This window comes from Elgaria multicarinata, chromosome 9 (genome assembly GCF_023053635.1).
Source record: "Elgaria multicarinata webbii isolate HBS135686 ecotype San Diego chromosome 9, rElgMul1.1.pri, whole genome shotgun sequence".
Classification (NCBI taxonomy): Eukaryota; Metazoa; Chordata; class Lepidosauria; order Squamata; family Anguidae; genus Elgaria; species Elgaria multicarinata.
This window is the reverse complement of record NC_086179.1, coordinates 69,807,350-69,827,786: the sequence shown is the minus strand read 5'-3', so window position 1 is coordinate 69,827,786 and position 20,437 is coordinate 69,807,350. Positions and strand designations below refer to the sequence as shown.

The window sequence follows — 20,437 nt, the reverse complement described above, 5'->3', positions numbered from 1 at the left end:
TTATGGTGACATACTGTCACAGTGACCAGCAAGGCTCTTAGCAAGACATTTCTTCTAACTGTTGCTCTTAGGCTCCTGCTTCCAAGCTGGCTCCTAAGTTATTTATGGTAATAAGTAAAAAAATTGCAAAAACAAAATAGCCTGTAGTTCTTTGTCATGGTGCGCTCAGATTTTAGATGTCGTTGTCATGGGCAGCCCCTGAAGGAGAGCCTTTTACTGTTTTGTTGAAAACTTGTGAAATTTAATTTATATCAGTTAAGTGGTATCTCAGACAGTGTACACATAAAAGTACTGCTACATGCACTTGTTCAGTGTCGTGGAGAAAAGAGTGGGGTGGGTGGGTGGGTAGGTTTCCTGAAGCACTTAAGAAAAGTTCCTTCTGTAAGATCTATATTCCTCTTATCCCTGTTGCCACGTAATGAAAAATTGGATGTTTTTTAAATAAATATTTTTCACTTCCTTCAGGTCAATGAAGTTTAGAGATCATACATCTGCCAATTAAAATGCATTGCTGCATAGTGGGCGTCTGGCATTATCCTCATGTTGTTGTACGTCAACTGCACAATGACCTGATTCAGAAGATATGAGGGCTCACCATGAACTAATTAACCCTCGGGGTACCGTGATATGTGCCGTCTGCCATTATGAACATGCAAGCCCCAGCCAAAGGTTGCTGTTTCATGCAAATCTGTGGGGCAGGAGTTATTTGGGGTGGTGGTGGTGTCAAACAACTCTTTATTAACCCATGGTCAGTTTTAGGGTTATGCAAGTATTGTTTAACCATCAAATAACCTCCGCTGCCTGAGTTTGCACAAGCTATGACAACCCCCAGCTGGGTCTTGCATATTCTTAATGGCGTCAGCACATACCATAGCGCCTTGCAGATAAATTAACCCGTGATGGCTTGTCATATTGTATGAAGTGGCCCAACGCTTGTCTTACCTACAGACTTATGAGAAGCTAGATAACCTGTTTAAACAAGGGTTTCTTCTGTTGAATATTCTTGATCAGCTTTAAAGTATTCATTCCTGACCCTGTTATACTTCATCTCTATGAAATCTTGCTGCCCAGTAATAGCAAGCTGAGGTGGGATTTTATAGTGCTTTTGAACATTATTGATGGCACTAAATCTGTGTAAAAACGTCACTCAATTTTAACCAGATAAATGTAGCAGCTGCTGCTGCCTTTATATTTTTATATGTGATATTAGAATTCTGTTGTTAACAAAAACAAATCTCCTTATAACTAATGGAGGAGACTAGCTAAGTCTGACTTCATGAATGAAATTGTGTGCTTATACAGAAGGAGAGTGCAAGATCTAAGTCTTAATTGTTGTTTTTCCTTTTCAGACAATGTGTTCTGCAGTTATTCAGATTTATGCAGCAGATCGCAATGCCATGTGGTCAAAGAAGTGCTGTGGTGTAGCTTGCCTTGTAAAGGACAATCCACAAAGGTCTTATTTTATTAGAATATATGATATCAAGGTGAGAATCTCTTCGTTTTGCCATTCCTAATATACATTTGTGTTGATGTTATCGTAATTTGTCAAAATGTGTTGGATAACATGCATGAGTTGGATATCCTTAAGGAATTGTTAAACTCCCTAAAACCAGAATAAATGTGCAGTGTGTGTTTGCTCTGGGGAGCATGGTGTCACACTTAAAAAAAATACTCATAAATCCAAAGATAGTTGTGTACATTCAAAACCATGTGCAAAGCCAGGGCTTTGCTTCCTTATCTTGTTGCAGAAGAAGTTCACCTTACTGAATGAGGAAGATGCTATGTCACTTACTTTTTTGGCAATAAGAACTGCGAAGAAAAGGTCCAATAATGAATCAAGCTTGTTTTGACATGTACATGTCCTGTCTCTGGATTTTGCCCAAACTCATTTTAACTAGCTCTGCACATGTCTGTGCCACCTGAAGAATTTTTGTTATTAATAAAGAACACATGCTGTTACCCAGTTGTAACACATTTTTAAATCAATGATATAGAAATGGTTGCAAAGTGCAGGTTACCAAGAAACTGCAGGTTTGTGGTTCTGTCTTTGGAATAGTATTACCACTTTGCTTTCCAAGAGGATAGCATTGACTTCTCTCCTAAGAATCTCTGAGGTGTAGTTATCTGATGGGATGCAGGAAATGTGTTTTTACTAACTTGTAGAAATCACATCAGAATGTGGTTATAATCACCTGATGGTCTCATTGTCGGTATCTTTTCACCCCTTCCCTTTCAGGATGGAAAACAATTGTGGGAACAAGAATTGTATAATAACTTTGTATATAATAGTCCTAGAACATATTTTCATACCTTTGCTGGAGACGTAAGTATTTCACCGTTTTTTTTAATTCTTACCTCTTTAAAAAGTGTGTTTTCTCTTGAAGTGTTGCATAAAATGTCAAGTGATATTTTTGACAGAATTGGTTGTATTTGGATATTTTATTATCAACCAAATAATAAAAGAACTATGCAGTTTTAAATTATTTCCTGAAAAATTCATATTTGACAGCTTATTCTGTTATTTTACAGTCTTGTGTTCAGTTTGCTTGTAACTTAATGTGTACAATCGAATGAAAAAGTTACTCCCTAAATCATATTGTGAAGTCAAACACTGAAGTCCTTTTGGTTGCTCTGGGACCTAAGTACATCTGACTTTGTCAAGATTGCAGAACATGTGTATGTCTTTATTAAACTTCTTTGAAAAGTTAGGCTTTTTTGTTTTTCAGGCATGTCAGGTGGGTCTTAATTTTGCTAATGAAGAAGAAGCTAAAAAATTCCAAAAGGCATTAACAGACTTGCTTGGACGACGGCAACGAAAATCTGGTAGATATACTCTTTTCCAACACTTTTATATTTTAAGTGTAATTTAGAATGGATGGGGAAGCTATGGCTCAATCGGCTTGCAGCCTTCCTTCGTGCAGCAGTTAAGCTTGAAAATGCCTTTTATTCAACCAATGGCAGGCTTTATTCAAGCCTATAGCAAGGCAGGGGGTGATGGGCGGGGGGGGGGGGCGCATCACAGCTGGGGAAGAAAGGTTAACCCAGTTGACCTAATAGCCTTTTGTTTAAATACCAATGCAAGGATAGATCAATTCCCTACTTCCTCTATGCTTTCCATATTGTATATGATCTGGATGTTTTATTTTTACATGAATAATATGTTAACTTTGCCGACAGTTGTTATACACAGGAGAGCAATCTTGCAGATCCTACGCTTCTTTTCTTGGAGAGAAAATGCTTCTCTGTTAAGCCACTAGATGGAGTCCTAAGTCTATATTGCACTGCTGGATATCCTTCTTGATATAGAATTGTTGCTGTAGCTCTTCCATTCCCACAAGGCAGTTAGGACTGGATAATTTCATTTGCACTGTGATGTGTAATACAGCTCCTAATATAATGTTCAAGGTTTGCTGGAAGACAATCCTAGGACCCTTAGGGTTAAATCTAAGAAGCTGGAACAGTGCATCCAATGACTATTCCAAGGTGATGTATGATTCTAAACCCTATTCCTCACAAATAGCGGATAAGGAAGCAAACCTGTAACTAGGCTAGAACTGCTTCAGAATACAGTTATAGAAACTTGCATGATAGAATAGTTCTCCATTAAAAAACCCAAAAACACTCCATACAGGTATGAACCCAGTTGATTTTCAAGAGGAGAGGTTTCAAACAAGAATAAAAATTGATCTTAAAGTTCAGTTCATTCAAATTAGGATATCAGATTTATGCTACAATCCTATCCACACTTACCTGGGAGTAAACCATATTGAGCTCAATGGGGACTTCTGAATAGCCATGTATAGAATTGCACTTCTGGTGTCTTTTTTTCTTTTTTAAAAATGTGCATCCATAGAATGTTCCATATGTACATCATTTGTGTCAAGAGAAACAAACTGCAAATCATACTTACTTGCTACATATTAGACATGTATCATGTATTTGTACATGTCTTTTCTACTCTAACTATATACATCAGTCTTTCTTTTAGACCCTAGACCTGCAAACTCTGAAAACAGCTTTTTATTATAAACTGCTAGTATTGTTGTTCTTAGCTCTGCAAAATATTATACAAACTTTTCTATTACTCCAAGACATCGCCATTTCTTTCTTGAACATTGAGAAAGTATGTAAGCTTTAACAGCTCTAGAAATTACTAGATCTTAGAAGTTAAACTAATTGTAGAAATAGTTTCTTTCTTCCAAAACATTGCAGTTAGAATTGTGGCCACTGCCAGTTTGCTGTGTTTTTATTTATTTAGCCAGAGTTGTAAAATGTCAACTTTATTTTTATCATCTTGAAATACTAAGAGCACGTCTAAGACAAGAAAAAGTGAATAAGCAAAGTGTCTTTGATCACTGAGATTTTGAAGAAATCATCATTCTGTTTTGGAACTGCACTTTGAATTGTGATTTTCACTGGGAGCCTAACTTTCTAAGCCAGCCTTCAAGCTGGAGCAATAGCAGTCCTGCTGAGAGATTATTTGGAAGATTTGAGGTTATTCACAGGTCATTAGAGAAGGCTTAAACCTCCAGTTACTAAAATGAATAAAATTTCTAAAGCAGCATTTGAAATATTAATAAGGCAACCTTAATTCACATATAACAACTCTGAAGACTAAGAAAAATATGTTAGCTTCATGCATGGATGGAATTACAGTGTTTTGTGTTTTTTTCCCTTAACAGAGAAAAGGAGAGATCTACCAAATGGTAAGATTTTTGCTAAACGTAATTTCCTATTTAAACAACTATCACTTACTCCTAACTCATCATTCATAACTCATTACTCATAAACAAAATTTATTTATTTATTTATTTATTTATTTATTACATTTTTATACCGCCCAATAGCCGAAGCTCTCTGGGCGGTTCACAAAATTGTCTACCTGACATATGTATCTAAATATATAAGGTGCATTTCTGCTTATGATGTTTAGCTCAAAGATACGTTATAACTGTAATATAAATGGAACAGTGGAAAGCCACAAACACAATGGTGTAAAGGATTGTGAGTAAAATTAGTTAGCAAATGGTTGGTGTAGTAGTGGTAACTACTTTTCTTGGCATATGTTGATTATGTGGGAATGGCTTAGGAAATCTGATTTAAACCTTGGCATGCTGACATTAGATTATTATCTGCAGAATTCAATCAGATGTTTCAGCCACCTTTATTTTGTTAACCATATTATAAAGCAAAATAAAATTTCATGATAAAAAGAAAAAAATAGCATTCTGCTTTTGTCTGCACACATTCTATATTTTTATTTGTACACACTCAACAGTTGAGTGTTTGCTGTAAAGGCACAATAAATGTCTTTAGCTGTTTCTTTTGTTGCAGTGCTTGGTTAATGCATAGTAAATATTCTAGGCTTAAACAAATTGGCATTAATGGTTATGTAAAATGCATTAGCCTGTAATTTCCTGGGATTTGTGTTTTTATTCTTGTTTGTAATGGAAAAGTCTCTTCAATGTGAAGCAGTTAGCTGTGGGTTTACTGACCCTTCATCTAATGGTTGGGATGAAAATGGGGATTTATCAGAATTAGTTTTAAAAAGACTTGCCAGGAATCACATGGCCCACTTTCATTTTAACACATGAGCTGAAATCTGATTTAGTCTGCAGCTGACTGCCTTCCAGTAGGCAGGACTTGAGGAATATACACAGTTTTTAAAAACACTGCAATGTTTTGTACTACCTTTTCGGGGAACCCTTCTGAGGATGTGACAGACATCAACATTAGTGGATGCTTAAGACCACTATATTGTCAAGTTCTTCCTAATGATGAACTTTATAGGCCTCTTTCATCCTCATTAATTGAGCTATCTACAGCTGATGGAGAAGGTGCCTGTGTTATGATGGGGAAAATTTTGTTGGATATAAATATGGCAGTGTTAGAAGAAAATAGAACTTCCTTAGACACATGTATTCCTCGTGGACAACCAAAGTCTAATGAGAATGGTAAGCGTGATTTTGCAACAGCTGAAAGTTGCCTATGTATATAGATTACTTATAAGATGTGATGCTTATTAACAGAGTGCTACAATCATATACATACTTACCTGGGCATAAATCCCATTGAACTCAGTGGGACTAATATGCTTAGGATTGCACTATAAAAAATACCTAGTAAAATGACATAATTACATAAATAATTGACTGTAGTAGCTTCAATATAGTCTTCAGCAGGATGCAAAATCTAAACCAATGAATTATTTCAATTAAAATGTTCTAGTAGGTTCATTATTACAGTGCCACAAGCTAAATGAACATGACTTGTTAATTATTATTAATTTTTTTGTTAGTAATTGTTAATATTCACTATTAATTGTAATTCATTAATTATTCATCATTGTTATTCATGTTTGTTGTGGTTTTCCCTTATTATAATATAAAACTGTAGTTCTTTAGCTTATAAACGACAGTTACCAAATAAAATTTATGCTTCAGTGCACTGTCTACATGGGGCATCTCCCAGATCTTTGGCCCTCAAGATTGTCTTTAAACAGGCAGTCTGAGGCTCACTTTTCTGTAATAGCCAGAAATTTCATTTGAGTATTTGGTATCCGCATTGTGCTTGTACTAATGTTTTGTGTGTGTGTGTGTGTGTGTGTGTGTGTGTGTGTTTGATTGAGGGTGTTTGATAATACCAGGCTATGGGAACACAATTTTATTATTTATGTGTGTATATACACACACAAATATATATTACATGTAAAAATGGGTTGAGATTAACATCTATTTTTCAAGGAGCTCATGGTATTGAACCTGAGGCATTTCCCGCCATTTTTTATCTTCACTGTAACTCTCTGAGGTAGATTATCATAGTATATGATAATGACTGGATTTGTAAATTGACAGATAGTTAAGAAGCCACAGGGGCTTGTTAACTAAACTGTGCATGCCCTTCATATATAAAGTGGTCCAGAGGAGAGCAACATGAATTAGATATGGATAAAAAATGTGTGCACACATTTATTTATTTATTTTATTTATTTATTACATTTTTATACTGCCCAATGGCCAAAGCTCTCTGGGCAGTTCACAAAAATTAAAACCATAATAAAACAAGAGTCTGGTCATTTTCCACTATTAACAACGTACAATTGAAGGCTTTTGTATGCACTATTAAGGGCAAATCTTGAGTTTTATTATTTTTTCCACTTAATACTAATAATTATGCTGCTAGGCTTACACAACTGTAACCTATATTTTATTGGGGCTTACTCTCAAATAAGTGGGTATAGGGTTGCAGCCTTAGAAATAGTGAGTTTTTCTTCTAAATATGCACAAACCTTGGCACTTAAACTGGAACTGTCACTCTGAGAAATCGGTTAAACGGTTTAGTAAATGAAATGGGAGGGGGGCATTCAGGATTGTATATTTGATTGAGTTAAAAACATCATTACATCTTGTTACAGTTTTTACATTTTAATGAAACATGGCAATGAGGTAGAAGTATTTCTTTTGAAGTTTTTGTAAAGAATCGAAAAAGATGTCGATGAAAATCCTCTGACCTTTGTATTACACAATACCCAGCCAATTTTTTTTGTACTAACTTTGCTTTTGAAACTTCCTCTTTCCTGATTCTATCATACTTGGATTAAGTCCAAGGGATATAAGAAAGCTGGTCAAATTAATACAAATTAAGTATAAAGTCTGTTTGTACTCTTTACAGGTCCAAGCCTACCAATGGCAACTGTTGACATCAAAAATCCAGAAATTACTACTAATAGATTTTATGGTTCACAAGTCAACAATATCTCATATACCAAAGAAAAGAAAAAAGGAAAAGCAAAAAAGAAGAGACTGACAAAAGCAGACATTGGAACTCCAAGCAACTTCCAGTAAGATTGCCTACTTTTTATTTATTCTCTTTTGAAAATTTCATAACAGATATGCATAACTATTTGTACACATACATTTGTGTAGAAAGTTATTTACATTTATGTGGGCAGAAATAATTTCCTGTATTGATGTCTAATAATCACCATATAGGTAATAAATTGGGTCCATGTCTCATGGTATCTATTTTGGAATTGACCATATTTGGTCAGTTGATTTTAAAACTTAGGATGCCGTTGTTGTTGTTGTTGTTTTAAAAAAAGCTCCCAGGGTGGTTACACAGATAAACAATTTTTTAAACGTCAATAAAACTCAGTATTAAAATTCACAGAAAGCAACTGAAACAAGGCAGAGTAGTGAAATCCAGCAGAACCAATAAAACCAATTAAAACCAGCTTTAGCAACATGCAGGAAAGCCTGGGAAAATAAGCCTTGGCTCGGCAGTAAAAAGATATCAAATTCTATACCTCCATGTATGGTGCCTCATAGCTGAGAGAGCGTTCTCCCCAGTTACCAACCACCTAAGATACTCTGAGAAAGACCTCTGAAGGGAAAACAGATCTTCGCACATTCATATGGTAGAAGGCAGTGCAGCGTCCCAAATCATTTAGGGCCCCAAAATGAAGGAGCAACCAGTGTAGTTTAGGAACTAACAAAACTAGTGAGGTCTTGCAGGTGCACCCTATAATTTACCACACAATCCTTTTGGAGCATGCTATACCTTGACATGTGTTCCTCAGCATACCAATCAAGGTGGGAAAGGGAAGATTTTACTGTATAGCAAGTTTGAAATCCACTGTTTAGAGTACTACTAAAAAAATAAGAGCATCCAAAGGCAACTATGATTTCTAATGGCGATCATAATTTCTTGTGTTCGGAACTTCATAGGAACTGCACTACTGCATGCCAAAAAATGAGATAACAAAATACTCAAAGCTGTGTCTGACATACAACAAAAGTGCAATTTGATTAAAACCTCTGCACCTTATTTCACACAGACTGTCCATGATGATTGAATTATTGAAAATTAAAAATGGATTTAACCAGTAAGGAAAGGAAAGGAACCTCTCGTGCAAGCACCTGAGTCATTGCTGACTCCTAGAGGGAAGCCTGCTTTCGCTGACGCTTTCTTGGCAGACTTTGTAGCAGGGTGGTTTGCCATTGCCTTCCCCAGTCACAGTTACCTTTCCCCCAGCTAGCTGGGTACTCATTTTACCGACCAACCTCGGAAGGATGGAAGGCTGAGTCGACCTGAGCCGGCTGCCTGAGAACCAGCTTCCGCTGGGATCGAACTCAGGCTGTGGGGGGAGTTTCAGCTGCAGTAACTGCCGCTTACCACTCTGCGCCACACGAGGCTCTTTTAAGTCTTCAGGATGTCTGCTTTTGAAAGGTGTTAAAAACCATTGACCTCAGTTAAGAAACGTTTAAGATAAAATGCTATCAGGAGAGCTCTTGCCACTGGATAATCCAAACAGTGTGTGCAGAATCTTTGGATTCATTTAGGTATAGCATCCAGTTCTGACTCATCCCATCGTTTCCCATGGATTCTCTGTATAAATTGAATAATTCTAAGTTGACTTTCTTCACTTTGAAGTTTTTGTATTACAATATAGCTGTTTTATTCCCATATGTCTTCTAATTTAGTTTTTTTGGTTTGCTTTCCTTCCCCCCAGACACATTGGACACGTTGGCTGGGATCCAAACACAGGTTTTGATGTGAGTAAGTGCAATGGTGGCTAGCTGTTCAACATTTTAGCATGTGAGGCTTAAATTTTTGGCTACTTACTAGTTATGTGCATGGGTGAACCTTGTTCACAAGGAACAAAAATTTGAAGAAGGGCAATAGTCATTTGAATGTGCATTTTGGTCAAGACAGTTTTGCAATTATGTTATGAGCCAAAGCGAAAAATGCTTTTAAGTTTCATGTGTGAAAATAGAAATAGAAAATAGAAATGTCTCCAGAAAACAAGCACGTTTGGGTAACTATGGCAAGTTGCCACAGAGCTCAAGGTTAGTTTTATGTTGTTTTGTTTTATGGAGAAATTCTTTCCTAATACAAGAATCTGTATGTCATTGTCTGTTGAAAAGAAACTAACTACAAATAGCTCCAATAACTATTTCCTGTAGGTTAACAATTTGGATCCAGAGTTGAAAAACCTCTTTGATATGTGTGGAATTTCAGAGGCTCAGCTGAAAGACAAAGAAACATCCAAGGTTATATATGATTTTATTGAAAAAACAGGAGGAGTGGAAGCCGTTAAAAATGAGTTACGTAGACAAGGTGAGTTCTCTTTACTCCATACAGCCCTCTAATCATGTTCTTTACCGACTCCAAAATGTTTAGAACATTTAAAATACTTCATGGCAGGTTGAAAAACGTTTCTCTAGCTAAAAATAAAGAAATACATTTTCATATTTGTTAAATAGATAATGGGCACATTTATTTGGGAGTAAGTTTAGCTAAATTTGAAAAGGAATGCAGCATGCTTTACTTTAATGTATTTAAGTAGCAAGCTCCACAGACCACAACAAATGCTGCTGTTTAAAAAACAGATTGCCTCTAGGAACTACCGAGCCAAAAGTTTTTTTAAAAAAAATATGGATATTATTTATTTATTTATTTATTTTATTACATTTATATACCGCCCCACAGCCGAAGCTCTCTGGGCGGTTTACAACATTAAAAATAGTAAACATTAAAAGTATACAATTTTTTTTAAAAAAACACCATAAAAACAGTATAAAAACAGTATCCATTTAAAAACAACAATTCTGGGGTCCATTAAAAACAAACTTAATGTTGTTAAATGCTGTTAAAATGCCTGGGAGAAGAGAAAAGTCTTGACCTGGCGCCGAAAAGATAACAACGTTGGCGCCAGGGGAGCCTCATCGGGAAGATCATTCCACAGTCGGGGGGCCACCACTGAAAAGGCCCTCTCCCTTGTTGCCATATTGAGTTCTCTGTGTGTGTAAATCTCCTAGGAGTGCATTACTTCTGTTGATCTTGGCTCCTGTAGTTTTTTGGCAAGTAACTCTAATGGCCAAGTATAATTAGAGGGCAGATAATTGTTATTACAATTCAACACTTAACATTGCACCAACACTGAATACACATACGGAATCTATATAGATGTGGAGTGGTGTATAAATGCTGTAAATAAATAAAATACACCACAGAGCTGGCTGCGACCTGATTGCTTAACCCTTATTGGGCAGGCCGAATTGGTCAAAGACTGAAAGTTTCAGGAAGGTTGAGTACAGGAAGTAAATGAGACTAGGATGCTTCAGAGAAAGTTAATGTATGTCATATTTATGATCTAGGTCCACCACGCTGGAGTGGTATGTATAAACTCGTTCTTCACATTGCAGTGGTGTGTGACACATAAACATTTAGGCAACTTCACATCAGATTTACAAATTGGCAAATAGGCATTTATGTTGTATATGGTTAACTGAGGGTTAATGTATAGCAATATACATTATTGCTATACATTAACAAAGGTTAATATATGGTTATCCTGCAGTTAATCTTTCCTTAGGTCAACTAACTTATCTCAGTGCTTCTCCCTATTTATTGTACAGTAGGACATACATAATAAGAATATATCACTGTTTGAAGCATGCATATATCTTAAGAGTTTGATTGGCTTATCTTGAATAATGGATTTTTCCTCTTGAGGTTTTTTTTTTTTTAGTGTGTTCTAATAGCAAGAGCCTCTATACTTACAATTGGTGTTATTAGTCTTTGCTAAATGGAATGCATTTGCTAATAACTGGCTTGTTAATAGGTTTTGTGAATGAACTGCTGAGTAATTATTCTGGACACAAAGATGCTGCTTACCACTGGAGATTGTGTACAGAAGGGGGAACAAATCTTAATGTTGTGAGACATCCTGAGGCCTTTCACTATTGAAACAGTCTCTGAAATGATAACTCTAACTGTCTGGAAATTACATTAGGCTTCTTTTCATCTGTGCATTACCAGGTGTTTTGCATCTTTCCTCTGTGCCTTCCCCCCAGGCTCCTTAAATAGAGGTGGATGAGTCAAACAGCTACATGAAATTTAAATGGACACTGGTGGCATAAATGTATATATCAAGTTTAACTTCAAGTATTGTAATGTATGAAACACTGTGATGAATTAATCAGAAGGCCTCACTTCCCTACTACTTCATAGTTCTTCACAAATGCATGACTTGCCCGCATGTCTCAGTAGCCTCAACGTTGAGCTAATTTACTGGATTTGACTTGGAGCTACAGTTATGTTCAAGATGCTTTACTTGAAGTGGGAATAGAGATTAAATACTTGTACCCTGCCATCTGTATAAGATTCCATGTTGCAGTTAGATGTGTATTAAATCCACAAAGTTTGTTTTATAATGACAAATGAATAATCTTGGGTAGTTTATATGGGCAAAAGACCCCCCCCCCCATTCTTCTATTATATGAAAATGTAAATCGTTTTGGGTAACAATTGGGTAACCCAGTCAATTAGCAGAAATAATTTTATTCTAGACAACGCATTTCAAATCAGTGTATTTAAATGCAAAGTATTAAGCCTGAAGTATTAAGCCTTACTTATGTAGAGTTGGTTCCTTTAAATATGTGCTACTACTGTATTAAAAAGATTTGCTCGAAATGCTGAGGGTTGGATCTAGACTTAGTGAAAAGCAGAATAATAGACCCACTGACTAATTTAAGTGCTATTGGTTTCAAGTATCTAGTATGACTTAGTCTGGATCCATCCCTGAGAGTGTAAAATTTCTGTTAGATAAAAGCTTTACAAGTAGCACATCACTTTTAAATAAGGACATTGCCCCATGCAAGAATTTGAGAATAAATATGTATTTTGTTATTCTGTGTGCAAAGAATGCTTTGTTTAAGTAATGATGGAAACAGAATGAGTACGTTGCCTCAGGGGCCCTATTCAGGCCAAAAGGTGACTCATACATTTATAAGTGAATAATTTTATTAAATAGCTTAAGCTCAGATGGAAACCAATCTAAAACTCAAAAAATGGCGTGAAGTTGAACTGATAAAATCACAGTACTGACATTGCAGAATTACCTATTCTTGATATGATGGATGGATTTGCATATTCTGTAAAACGTGTGGCAGAAGTCAAACTACAAACTGCGTGAGAGGTTCCACAGGGGAAAGGCAAAGTAAGAATGAATCTCTTGTAAAATATTCGGACCGTATTTTGATACTGCTAATCTTTTGTGGTCAAGGTCTGCCTTCTAAGTAACTAAACATTGTTCCATATCTTTGATTTGTGTTTCAGCTCCTCCACCACCTCCGCCCTCTCGGGGCGGTCCCCCTCCCCCTCCTCCTCCACCACCACATAGCTCAGGGCCACCTCCTCCTCCTGCCCGGGGAAGAGGAGCTCCCCCTCCCCCTCCTTCAAGAGCTCCAACAGCAGCACCACCTCCCCCACCTCCTTCTAGACCTGGTGCTGCTGCGCCCCCCTCCTCCGCCAAATAGGATGTATCCTCCCCCTCCTCCAGTTCATTCTTCCTCTGCACCTTCAGGCCCACCTCCACCCCCTCCACCACCATCAGGTGGTTCTGTGCCTCCACCCCCGCCTCCACCCCCTCCCCCTCCCGGTCCTCCTCCCCCACCTGGTCTTCCAGTAGAGGTTGACCATCAACTTCCAGCTCCTTCAGGAAATAAAGCAGCTCTCTTAGATCAGATCAGAGAAGGTGCCCAATTAAAAAAAGTAGAACAAAACAGCCGTCCAGTCTCCTGCTCGGGAAGAGATGCACTACTTGATCAGATACGACAGGGTATACAGTTGAAGTCTGTGAGTATCATTGGTTTGTTTTAGTTCTGTTTACATATTTCTAAGCCTCTAGCAAAAATAAAGGATGAGCCAAAATATATATTGCTATTGACAAAGGTTTTCAGAACTATATTTTCTTAACATCTGAATTAGCATGGAGAAAAGGGCATGAATATGATTTGAAGTGTTAATGCTAAAATTGTATAAAGTGTATTTTGCACATCCTCTTTCAGACTGTTCTCTGCTGCTTTGTTTTTTGACTCCATAATATACCCCCCTCCCTTCCTTACAGGGTCAGTTTAAAATAAGAAATTGACACTAGTATCTAAGTATACAAGGACCTGGTCAAAAAGCGTTAACAAAAGTAGTAGATTCCAGTTCAACAATTATTAAGATGGCTTACAGTTCTAGGACAGGAGTTATACTTCTAAAACGCCATTGGTTTTAAACATTTGGTGCTTTCTTCCACCTAAGTAGTACTTTCAGTGATATGAGGCATATAATCTATTAGGGATGTGTTCCACTTCTAATCAGACCGGCAAATTAGAAGCGGAGCGGGGTGCTTCTCCTCCCCTTAAGGCGGAGGCGAAGAGGATTGGGGGGCCGGCGGAGCATGGCGAAGAGGATCGAGGTGAAGGCGGATCCTTCGCCTCGATCCGGAGCTCCGCCGGAAAGGTAAGTGGGGTTTACTGGGCCCTGCCACTGTCGCTGTCGCCCATGCAGCGACAGCGGCAGGGCCCGGTAACCCCCCCCTCCCTTACCTGCCTCCGTCCGCGGTCCGTCAGCTTCTTCAATTGAGCCCGCGGTTCAACCAGGAAGTCTAGGCCGCACTTGCGGCCGCACTTGCGGCCCAGACTTCTTGGTTGAATCGCGGGCTCAATTGAAGAAGCTTACAGACCGCGGATGGAGGCAGGTAAGGCCCCCCTCCCCCTTTGTCCCTTTTTGGGCTCTGCCGCTGTCGCCGCACAGGCGGCGACAGCGGCAGGGCCCGGTAACCCCCCCGCCCTCCTCTCCCGGAGCTCCGCGGCGAAGAGGAGCGGAGCGGCGCAGAGCGGGCCGATCCGAAATTTTCAGATCAGCCCGTGGGGCGGAGCGGGGGGTCCGTGCACACCCCTATAGTCTATAATTGTTTCAGTTTTATTCAAGTTTTACTTTACCAGTCTGGTTTCTTCAGGGATCTTCTGCTCATTTTTCAGGCTTCTCAGAAAGTTGTTTCTCAAATGTAATGTGATATGGACACTCTTATGTGTTCAATTCTTCTCCCAAGGTGAATGATGGCCAAGAGACTGCACCACCTACGGCTGCACCAACCTCGGGTATTGTGGGAGCACTAATGGAAGTTATGCAGAAAAGGAGCAAAGCCATTCATTCTTCAGGTAGGCTGTTAAATCTGTATATGATATGGTTCAGTCAAGTTTTACTAAGTGTGAATGAACTCTTTTAATTAATATTCATGTTTTATGTGTTTTATGTACTAATATAATATCTAAGAACTGGCTAATATAGAATCCCATATTATATTTCATATCTGCAGTATGAAATTGATTAACATCCTTTCTCCGGAAATGTCCACATATAATTTCTTAGTAAATATTTCATTGAAAGTAGGCCTGTAGCAACTACTAAAATTCCATTAAACAAGTTTACTAATAATGTATAAAGTTCTAAACCTCAGTTCTAAACAACAAACCCAATGGATGTCATTCATAGTTCTTTTCACCCCATTTCCATAGGCATCCTTTATTCAGGAAGAAGAGGTTATCTGTTGTACTTCTGAACTGACTAGCTTGTTAATTTGCACAAGAGTGTATAGATAATAGTAGGGATATTGCAAACATCTTGATACTGCATCAGAGGGTATTAACCCTCTGAAGAAAAAAAAACTGTTTTAGTGATCACATCTGGCTGAAAGATGGAAGAACATGGCTAAGTACAAATATAGGCACTCTATAATGTGTAGGCACTCTATTATGAAGAAGAGGGGTATACTTGGAGCTTTCTTTAATCTTTGGAAAGGGGTATGAACAGCATTGTTCATCAGGACAATGCATCAGGAAAAGCACTGGCCTAATGTGGTCTCATTGGCCAGTCTCTGTTAACAAATGTGCTGCCCTGTTTTGTACCAGCTGAAGTTTCTGGACCGTTTTCAAAGGCAGCCCCACGTATAATGCATTGCAGTAATCCAGATAAGAGGTTTTCAGAGCGTGGATGAGTGTAGCTAGACTATCTCTGTCCAGATAAGGGCGTAGTTGTGAGAATGTTTCATCTAAAGCATATATTATAATGTTTCCTTCCCGTTTCCATATATGCTTATATCTTTTTATGCAGTACCAGTTTCTAGATACTAAAAGAAATAATACCTAAACTAGTTTTTGCTATGTTCATTCTTCTGATTTATTTCCTACCATTAGATGAAGATGAGGATGAAGAAGATGAAGAAGACTTTGAAGATGATGATGAATGGGATGACTGATCAATATATTATATCATATATATATATTTTTAAGGTGAAATACTAAACTACTTTCTGTCTATGGATTCTGTAAAATTATCATGTAAATGTTCTACCTATTTGCTGTATATTTTTGTTGCCTTTTGCTTTTTTTATTAATCTGTGCAATACCTCATTTAATCTGTAAATGTTTGTCATAATCCTATACAAAGTTACTCCCTACCTAATGTGTACAAGTTTACATCAGGTTGCTCAATGTACATGTGAATACTTTCCATTCCATCAATAAGGGAGTTTTAATGTAATATGCGAAATTGACAAACACACCTTAAATGTATTTAGTTATAATGCAAGAAGGAAAACACTATTTTCATACCCTACTTTTTCTGTATCTAAATTTTCTTATTAAAACCTAGTATAACACTACATTCTTTAAGCAATGCAGTTCCTAGTTTTAGTCCCTTCATCTTGGAAACTATGCTATATGGATGAGGCTGATAAAACAAAGAACATTTTCACTTCCTGACACTACAGTTCAAATTTAGCATTTAAGCTATGCATAAAACACTCACTACAAAAATTAAGCAGTTATGGAAATTTCCCCTGATTCTAGAGCAGTGTTGCCTGCTTTTTGGAGAGCGTTGAGAACTGACTACTGAATCTAGAAACATCCCAGTTGGTCGCATTTTTGGATGTAAACGACCTTTGTGATTTTTGCCAGCTACCTTTCGCTGTGAAGAGAGGAGTCTACGTTTCTGGCAACTGCTGCAGTCATTATTTATTTTTATATAATGATTTTTTTTACTGAAGGGCTGTGGTTAATGCTTGTTCTGATCAATAATAGATTTAAATTTTAAAATGTGTAGGTCATTGGTATACTAATAAATGGATTTAAGTGGTGTAACTCTGCAGTCTATGGATTATGGTACAAACCTACACAATTAGGCACCAGGTCCTACATTTAAAAAATAAAAAAGCATTTAATCAGGGATAGGTGCCTTAAGTACATGCTTTTTCTAACTGTGATAGGCTTCCCCTAAGGTGATGGGAGCAGTTAGTAGGAGAGAGGAATGGCAGAAGCATGAGTTCCTCACTTCATTGCCTCTTCCCTCAACCTAGGCTTCTGTATTTCTTTTGGCCAGGTAGTTGAGAGTGGGTGACTTCTCTGCTCATCAACCTGTTTGTGTTGACAGTGCTGAAGTCCAGTTCAATATTCAACACAGGCTTCCCTATGGCTCCTCAAGCTTTGTAGGTCAGTGCTCTGCTTCCTCTTGACTCTAAATCTCTAGACCATGAAACGAGAGTGGGCAGAGTTAATTGAACTGCCTTTTGCCTTTTGGGAGAGGCTCCTACAGAGTTTGTGAGCCACTGCTTTTTTATATGTACCGAACTTGCATATTGCAATGTTCGATTTGTCTTGTGTTTAGAGATAATACCAAGGGATATGATCTTAAAAGATGGAAGGCCCTATGCTTGGAATTGCATTCCAATACATGATGGGAAAATGCGTTCTCATCTTAATTTTCATCTTTACTAATACTAAATATTTGGAGTATCTGCCTATTTTTCATGCAGTACTGCATTTAAGATAGACATTGTCAATGCTAATACTGTACTTGCAGCAAGACAACACTTAGATAAAAAAAACATTAGAAATATCACTTGTCACACTGATGCAAAATGTTTCAAGTGAGACATATTTGGAGTACAATTAACACATGCTTCCTTTCTCTTTCTTTTTTTTTTCTTCTTACTCTATTCATGGTATATTGGATAGAATTGTATTTACTGAAATCCAGTGTTGGCCTGATCTTGACAGGCGGGACCTGCATGATATGGCTTTGATATCTAGTGCAGTTATAATGTATGTCAAGCATTTTTAATTGCATAAGGAGAACAGGATCTAAAAGGTTATGTTGATGAAAGAGAGTGTGGTAAAGCAGAAGCTAAATTATTCAGAAGAGAATCTTTTTTCTTCTTCTTTTAAGCAGATGACATGGGATGGGAGATTTTCAAAGTATCTTTCTCCTTCACAGCACGGCCTGCTGCCAGAAAGACTTTCAACTAGCATTGCTGCTAGTATGGCTTGAGGACTTTGAGCAGTGTGGCGGAAGCCTGAGTAAATGCTATATAGAGGGATTAAGAATGTGTGCACATGGGAGGGGGATATTAATGGCCTTCGGTACAGTTTTTAGTGTTGTCTCTGTAGTTCTGATATCATAAAGGGCATTTTTAAAGTGGATACTGCTCAGGTGGCCTCCAAAGATGTTACTTTATATGCATAAATTAAGCACATACTTCTGGAGTTGAGAGAATTCGGGAAGATTTAATATTTTTGGGATACTTGTGTAATCCATTAATCACTTGCCCAACAGGCTTTTGTTCGTTTGTTTTTTCCTATAGAAAGTGTATCCCCATAATTGCACAAGAGTTCAAATGTTTTGCTTTCAATAGCCTATTGTATGGTTTTAATTTAAGGCATGACTGCAGTTGCAATAAGGCTAAAAAATCACAGCTGCATGTTTCGCATTCTCCTGCTTCCATTGTGGGCAGGAGGTGGTGTTTCATGTCATTGAATCACTACTGCTCACTGTTGTAACAAGGCAGCCTCATGCACCTGTTAAATTGACTGCCCAAGTAGCCTTGGCAATTAGCAAATGAGCATGAGGACTATATCTCAACACTACGCTTAGACAATATCAGCTAGCCGCTTGTACTCTGAAAACATCTCAATCGTTCAGTTTTCCATTTCAACAAATTGAAATTCTTGGTATGTGAATTTTCGTTTTGGCTCTTTCTTCCTTTCTTTCTGAAATGTACAGTGAATAGGATGTTGCACTGGTGGCAATTCATCACGGAGCATAATAAAATTAATTTGACTCGGTATTACAGTGTGGTGTGACTTTTATGTGCTGATTTGAACTCAGCTTAGAATGTTGGTTATGCTGTTTGAAAATAACATCTGTCAAGGACTAAGACCACAATAGTCACCGTTTCCCTCAGCAAATAATTTTCATGTTTTACTAGCTCAAATTGGATGGTGTCTCTAAATAACTGTTAGTAGACCGTATAAAACCTTCCCTGGTAAATATAATAGCCTTCTGCTCCCATGGAAACCACTGTTCCTACAAGCCAGCAATATGCATTATTATTGCAAGGTCAAGCAATGGTTAAAGGGTTATTCAGCATTCCAAAACAAAGCCAAATGTTTGGCGGGGGGGGGGGCTTGTATGTATGTACACTACCGGCTCTCTCATTTGCATAAAACCTTAAATTATTGCAAATACTTTGATTACCAAATTGTAGAAACTTCACGAAAGAGACTTCTGATCCACAATATAATACCTTTTAAAGAGTCAAGTGTGTCTGCTGCCATCATAGATCATTAACTATAAGCATAAAGGAATTCTTGGTGGTTCTTGCAAGTTGCAGATTTACATGTATTGTAAAGAGGATTGGAAGATCTTTTGGATCTTCTGTTCTCAGAAGACAGTGGTGACTTTTACAACATAAGGGTGCAAGGCAGGTGAGCATCCAAGATGAACACAAAACAGGGAGAAAGGTCAGGATGCTATAGACACGGCTGGTTTGGAAATGCTGGGAGTTATATGACTTTTTTCTGTCTAAACATGTGTAGGACTGCATCTTAATAAGGTAGAAACTAAAATGAGGACATAAGGAACAGCTCAAGACTTCATGTCTGCCATCACAACCATGGGGCTGTCCCAAATAGTGTCTGGCCCTACCCATGCTGCTGGGCATACTTTGGACCTTGTTTTCTGTGCTGGATGAGGTGCCAGTGATCTAATAGTGGAAGAACTTTCTACAGTTCCGTTGTCATGGACAGATCACTACCTGGTGGGGTTTAGACTTGCTGGCACTAAGAGCCTCTGCAGGGGTGGAGGATCGATTAAGATGATCCATTCTTGGGAATTTTCCTGTTGCCTTGGCAGGCGATTCTGTCCAAGCCCTGGTCAATCTCTGGACACGATTGCTCCTGAGCACCCTCTCTCATGAAGTGGAGCCACACCAGTCCCCTGGTTTCCCACGGAGCTGGCAGCGAAGAAACAAGTGAGATGGAGACTAGCGTGATGTTGGCGGAACACGGGCTAGAGCCTATTTGAAGGCCTACTCTGTGGCAGTACAGGCAGCTAGAAAATTCTTTTCTGCCACTGTGTCTGCAAAGAGCCGTCCAGCAGAGCTGTTTCAGGTGGTCAGGGGCCTTTTAAACACTGGCCCCCAGGAAGAGAATTCAGATTTTTAACAGCCCGCTGTGACCAATTCGCCCAGCACTTTGCAGACAAAATCACTCCAATCTGCTCTGACTTGGATGCTATAGTTGATACAGACCCTTGTATACTTTTC

At 38.1% G+C, this 20,437-nt stretch overlaps 1 protein-coding gene and 1 long non-coding RNA gene across 2 annotated transcripts in view; both read left to right on the top strand.

Annotated features, from left to right (window-relative positions):
* Nucleotides 1–18,956, top strand: part of LOC134403691 (uncharacterized) — a 71,836-nt gene extending 52,880 nt beyond the window's left edge. The window contains exon 2 of the long non-coding RNA XR_010025833.1: nucleotides 17,134–18,956. This is a non-coding gene — a long non-coding RNA (uncharacterized LOC134403691). The remainder of the gene's footprint in view (nucleotides 1–17,133) is intronic.
* WASL (WASP like actin nucleation promoting factor) overlaps nucleotides 1–18,956 on the top strand; it is a 34,789-nt gene extending 15,833 nt beyond the window's left edge. Inside the window, 11 exon segments of the mRNA XM_063134073.1 lie at nucleotides 1,350–1,484; nucleotides 2,237–2,323; nucleotides 2,727–2,823; nucleotides 4,683–4,706; nucleotides 7,672–7,840; nucleotides 9,512–9,554; nucleotides 9,966–10,119; nucleotides 13,123–13,301; nucleotides 13,303–13,641; nucleotides 14,888–14,996; nucleotides 16,032–18,956. Coding sequence (XP_062990143.1) covers nucleotides 1,350–1,484; nucleotides 2,237–2,323; nucleotides 2,727–2,823; nucleotides 4,683–4,706; nucleotides 7,672–7,840; nucleotides 9,512–9,554; nucleotides 9,966–10,119; nucleotides 13,123–13,301; nucleotides 13,303–13,641; nucleotides 14,888–14,996; nucleotides 16,032–16,093 — 1,398 coding nt within the window. The 3' untranslated portion in view covers nucleotides 16,094–18,956.
* Nucleotides 18,957–20,437: the final 1,481 nt, after the last annotated feature.